Genomic DNA, 5,941 nt, shown 5'->3' with positions numbered 1-5,941 from the left:
GGGGGGGGGGGGGGGGGGGGTGTCATCACAAGATGGTCAGAGAGTAAAAGGGATTGTAAAAGGTTAACTTAGGTACAAAGACCAGGATCTGGTGGACGCGACTCACCGAGGGCATAGAAGGTGCTTCTGTCCATGGACGCAGCATCTTTGGGGTCAAAGAGCAGCGAGGCTACCTCTCTGCGAGTCAGCAGGTTGGGGTCGCTCTGAGGGAGCGCCAGCCTCTTCAGCTGGTGAGCCAATGACGTCATGGCGAAGGTTTCTTGATCTGATGGAGACACAAACATTCCACGACCACATTACTCTCATTTCTTTTACCTTTGACTGTGGCTGTAACAGTCCAGTTGTTCCCCTCACATCAGCGCTGGCTGCACCCAGCGTGGACAGGCGAGTCGAGGGCCGCAGCTAACAATTATTTTCATCATCAATTCATCATTTTGTCCATAAAACAGCGAAAAACACCCAGAATAATTTTACACAGGCCAAATGTCTCTGTCTAATGTCTTATTTTTTCCGACCCTCTGCCGAAAAACCCAAAATATTTTCAGGTGACCATCAAATATTTGAAGGATTTTCTGTTTCTGTTTTATATATTGGGGTTTTAAACAATTCATTACACAAAAAAAGACATTTGTAGACAAGAAAATCAGCTTTAAAGAAAATAAGACCAAAATTAAGGTCATACATACAGATTAGTCCAGGTTTGGCACTGAATCTTAAATGGCAAATCATTAATCTAGAAGCTGAAGATGTTTACTGTCAGGGGGGAATGTGACGGTGGGATTTGGGTGAGTGGAACATTTGTTATATTTACTTTTAGTATCTGAACTGTCTTTAAATATTCTGGCGTTCAGATGATGAAACTGGGATGATGTGTTTAAGTTTACATGGATTCCTTAATTAGTCTTAATTCTGTTTGTTCTCTCTGTGATTTATCAGAATCTGGTTTATCACCACGTAGGTTTTCAACATACAAGGAATTTGCTTTGGTGTTTTGGTGCATGACAACAAACATAGTAAGAAGAAGAAAATCTAGGCAAAGATCAAAACAAGCAAATACAGCAGGTCAGGTACCTTACATATAAAAAGAAAAATCTAACAATAAAATATTTTCAATAAAAAACTTAAGAAATATTACACAAAGATCTAAAAATATACAATGCAAATATGTAAATTATTGTGAACGATGAATGTTGACGATCTGAAAGTTGGATTGTGAAAAACATAAAGTCTTTCATTTTTAACCAATTTTCTAAAATCATAAAATCAAGCAGAATCCCAGGAGAGGGACGGATGTACTGAATATCACACAGCTGTGATTCCGTCAAAGACAATTATTAATATTGTTTTATATTGTTTTACACAACACTTCTACAAGCGTCATATTAGTTAAATAAGCAACAACACATAATGTTTGTTTATTTTATCATTTATTTGGCCACGTCAACACAAAATTGGAACTAAGTGTTCTATAAAATATGTCATACTATAGGATATAAACAGCATCCTGGCTCTGGTTTATATGCATGATACAATAATAAAAAGGCTGTTTTGACGATGAGAGCTGAAATAAATCTTGACTTCTTCAACTGGAAATAACAGAATCACTTCAGGGTTAAGGAGCAAATGTGCAGGTAACTTAAGCATGTCGACTTTCCTGCTCCTCCCACCGTAACAACAACGTGGTCACAGGCACAAAACATGCCAAGCATTTATTACAAAAGAATAAACAACGACGGTTGGATCATTTATCGCTGAAATATATTACAGCCGAATTAAAAAGCGGATCTTTGTGGTTAACCAAACGCATTAAGATCACTTGTGTGTGCAGCGTATTGTTTCTGATAAACAAGGAAATATTAAACGTCAGTTTTTTCAGTGCGGTTCGGCAGGTAAATTAGTTCCAAGGTATAAAATGATCCGGATATCGATGTTGACTGTTGTGCTGTATTCAGATTATAATCCACTGTAGTAACCGGAGTCAGAGAGCACTCTACATATATTAAATGTACAGGGACAGCTTGTTTATTTCTAATTAACTTGTTAACTAGTTGTAGCAGTATGGATGTTAGCTAGTTCAGCTAACTACTGAAACATCCGCGGGGAAAAGAAATGTCTCAACCAACGATATAAAAGGTACAAATCGGAACAGTATGAAAACATTCAGAGAAGAATAAATATAAAAACTTAAAACTAATAACTCATACCTGTTTCTGTGACTCTACAAACACGTTGTTGGTGGATGAAACGACCTGGTTGATGAAAGTTCTACTTCCGGTTCACGACAGTTTCAATCTGTATCGAGATGTGTAACTGCCGCCGACTTCCGTTGTCGCCCGTTGGCTTTTCTAACTGAAGTTTTTACCTTTGGATGATAATAATAATAATAAAGACCGGTGTATGAAGTTGATGCTGGTCAATTCAACTGATCGTTTAAAGTTTCATCTATACTGTTCTGTGGTTAGTTCACTGTCTGTAATAACAGTAGGAGGATACGCTGACCGACCTGCAGCAGGTAGGAGATTACAGATTATACTCGTCACCATGGCAACCTCAGAGCCAGATTTTTGTCAGTTCTCTTACTCCTGCTTGAGGTTTAATGAACTGTCCATCGTGAGTCTGACTCTTTTATAATAAGAAATAAAGATCTGTAGGTTTGAACTTTAGAGTTTCTACAGACTGTGAGAGAAGAAAATACAAACCCTGCTGAGTGTCTGTCTCTGGGTTGTAGGATCCAGTCTCACCTGTGACAGGTGAAGTATGTATGGACATCTTGAACACGTGATAATGAAGGGTTACATGTGAACTGTGTGCGAGGATGATATCTGAAAATCAGGTTTATTATTGGCTTCCGTACTGAGAAGCTGCTAATGAGCTGGTTGATGAGGAGATAAAAGATGGAAACACGACATGTTGTTAACGGAGGAGGAGAGGACAAGTCCAGCTGTCAGAGAAGAGACAGAGACAGACGTCTACCTGGACATGGATCACCTGCTGCTGCGGAGTTCAGGTAGGACTGCTTTAATGATGGGTATTCATTTCATTTTTCTCCTCCCAGTAAGTTTGTCTGACCTGTGATCATCGGACTGCTCCTGTTGATGGAGGGTATCGTTAAGATTTTAAAGATACTACGTGTATCGATCCGGCACCTTAACGGTGAGAAGAAATGTCAAAAGCCCCTATGCCAGGAAACTATAAACTTATAATTTCTTCTGATTTCTTCCTTATTTCTATTTATTATTTTACCTGCTCAGCTTTCTCTATTTGTATATAGTGCAGTTGGATTCTCTCTGCACCGCAACTGTCTTTTCTTCAGTCCAGATGAAATCTTCTTCACATCTTTCCTTGACCTCATGACGTTTTCCACTGAGGTCAAGGAGAAGTAGTTTGAAATTAGATTTTTCTTTTTCTAACTTTTTGACCGCAGCCTTAGAGAAAAAAACCCAAACGAAACACAGGTACTTCTCAATCCACGACCAGCCGTGTGTACAATAAAATCCGCCCAGGCTGCAAGGTTTAACAGCTATCAGTTCCACGTTGGTCTTGTTTGTAGTTTTAGTACAGTGTGGTATATGTCGACCATTAAAAGAAAGAACTACAACACAGAACCAATATACACTGTGCAGTCAGAAAAATTCAGGCCAGACTTATTGTGTTTAATAAAATATGTTTAGTATATATTAACACATTACAAATATCATACATGTAATGTAAGAATTAAACTATATCATCTCTAGCAGTGATATACTAAACATTTTCTCTCTTTCAGTAACTGAATACTACTATGAAACGTACATTTTTAGCAAATATGTTTCCCTTTACACGCTTGATAGTTACAAACCACAATTAAATGCTAGAATCAGATTTACATGGAAATAGATTTGTTGCTAACACACAACAAAACTAGTAAAACGAGCTGAGGAGTTAGCTTACCGAGGCAGGTGCAGCTAGCTTACTGTTACAACCAGCTCATTAGGGGAAAGGGAAGTAACATAAAACCCAAGATGTTAAGGGTTAAATGAGGTTATTTATTAACCAAAGTAAACAGGGTAAACAAAAAGAGAGGCGGCACAAGCAAAACAAAGCCACCCAATAATGCAGTTAACACAAAGAACACGAGCAGCTAACAAAAGAAAAGCAAAACAACAAAACACCAGATCTCAAACAAAGCTGCACTTGACTTTACGCTAGCAAACCAAAAACACACAACCTTAGCTCTTCACAGTGTTCACTCGGCTCACATTAATTATCACAATCACACAAGCGCAGGTAAACAGCGCGGAGGCGAGTCTGCACACCGGCAACACAGATCGCCACGAACAACCGAGTGACAGTTGTTTTATACTCGGGGTGGAGACGAGGGGCGGAGACGAGGGGCGGGCGGAGACGAGGGGCGGAGACGAGGGGCGGGCCCAGCTGATCAAGGGAGATGGCTTGCAGCTGGAGCATCGAAGGTGCGGCGGAAAAGGCGGAACACTCCCAGGAAATCCCGGTGACGTCACGGGCATCCCCTCTCGCAGGGTCAGACTGCAACAACAGGCGACCGAGACAGGACACAACACAACCACACACACACATACAGGGAAAGACAAAGGTCCCCCGAATACGGCCACGGCCGTAACACTTACCGAGGCCGGTGGAGCTAGTTTACTGAGGCAGGTGCAGCTAGTTTACTGAGGCAGGTGCAGCTAGCTTACCGAGGCCGGTGGAGCTAGTTTACTGAGGCAGGTGAAGCTAGCTGCACCTGCCTTGGAAAGCTAGCTTCAGCATGCATCATGAGGAGTCAGTGTTTTACTCACCATTTTATTTCTCTTTCAGCAACATGGTGAATATTACTATGAAACGTACATTTTAAACAACAAATACACAACAAAAGTAAGTTAGCTCACCGAGGCAGGGGAAGCTGTAGCCGTTGCAGAATGGTAGAATGGCTGAAGAACACCAGCCACACCAGGGATCAGGATCTGCACATTTATTCTCGAAGAGCAACAAGGGGCTCAGTCAAGCTTTTTTTTTTTTTGTATGTATGTACATGAAAATTCATACACGTGTATTAGAAATAAATGAAATCTAAAGAATGTCTTCACAGCAGTTATATTAAAAGCAAAAATGAAAAAACGAAATATTCATGTCACGTCTTCAGCAGACACCACAACTCAATTTATATATAAATGTAGGCATATAATAACAAATTAAAATAAAAAATAAAAAGCTTGTTTCATATTATTAGGCTACTCATTCAGTACAATATTGCACTGAATGAATGAAACTGATTTTCATAATTTAAAATAAAATAACATGTATTTGATTTAAGTGTATCATTTGCTTTACTTACTAAAACTGTTACATGGAAATTCTGTGAATTAAATCATTTTCTTTAGGGAGCAAAGAAACACATAGACTTATAGGATTTAATCCTATAGGATAAATTTATAGCATTAGATGCATTTCTATAAGATTAAATGATCATATGATAGTCCTCTTGGTTCTTATAGTCCCATAAGATATATCGCAACCGTAAAGGATTTCATCCTATGTAAAATATAAAAGGACATAACCTATAGGATCATGTATAAGATATTAGGGCTGTCCCAAACGATGATTTTTTAAACGATTAATCTAGCGATTATTTTTTCAATTATTCGACTAATCTAACGATTATTTTTATTATTAACCAAACAGTAATTTTATTGCAATTATTTTCCAGTTAGTCATTTAATATAACAATTTGCCCCGTCCAACATCTTGACTCGCTGCACCATGGTGCGTCCTCTTTATGTGCTCGTGCATGACTGTCGTGCATGAGTGATATGTCAGATGCACTTTGCAGAGTCTGCAGTCTACCGCACTGTCGATGTCCAGATTAAAGTTTTCCCAAACTCTGCAGGACCGTGAACGAGCCTTTTCTGCCGCGTGTTGCTCCACGCGCTCCGTCGTGCTGCTG

General features: G+C 39.4%; 1 protein-coding gene across 1 annotated transcript in view; it reads right to left on the bottom strand.

Moving 5' to 3' along the window:
- heatr1 (HEAT repeat containing 1) overlaps nucleotides 1–2,280 on the bottom strand; it is a 23,066-nt gene extending 20,786 nt beyond the window's left edge. Inside the window, exons 1-2 of the mRNA XM_087174747.1 lie at nucleotides 2,205–2,280; nucleotides 107–265 (exon numbers count right to left, since the gene is read on the bottom strand). Coding sequence (XP_087030873.1) covers nucleotides 107–248 — 142 coding nt within the window. The 5' untranslated portion in view covers nucleotides 249–265; nucleotides 2,205–2,280. The remainder of the gene's footprint in view (nucleotides 1–106; nucleotides 266–2,204) is intronic.
- Between the last annotated feature and the right edge of the window lie 3,661 nt (nucleotides 2,281–5,941).

This window comes from Seriola lalandi, unplaced genomic scaffold, assembly GCF_002814215.2.
Source record: "Seriola lalandi dorsalis isolate HSWRI2012SDOR001 ecotype SW California unplaced genomic scaffold, Sedor1 jcf7180002054379, whole genome shotgun sequence".
In the NCBI taxonomy this organism is placed as follows: domain Eukaryota; kingdom Metazoa; phylum Chordata; class Actinopteri; order Carangiformes; family Carangidae; genus Seriola; species Seriola lalandi.
Note: the sequence above shows the minus strand (reverse complement) of the source record. Positions and strands in the feature narration are given on the sequence as shown.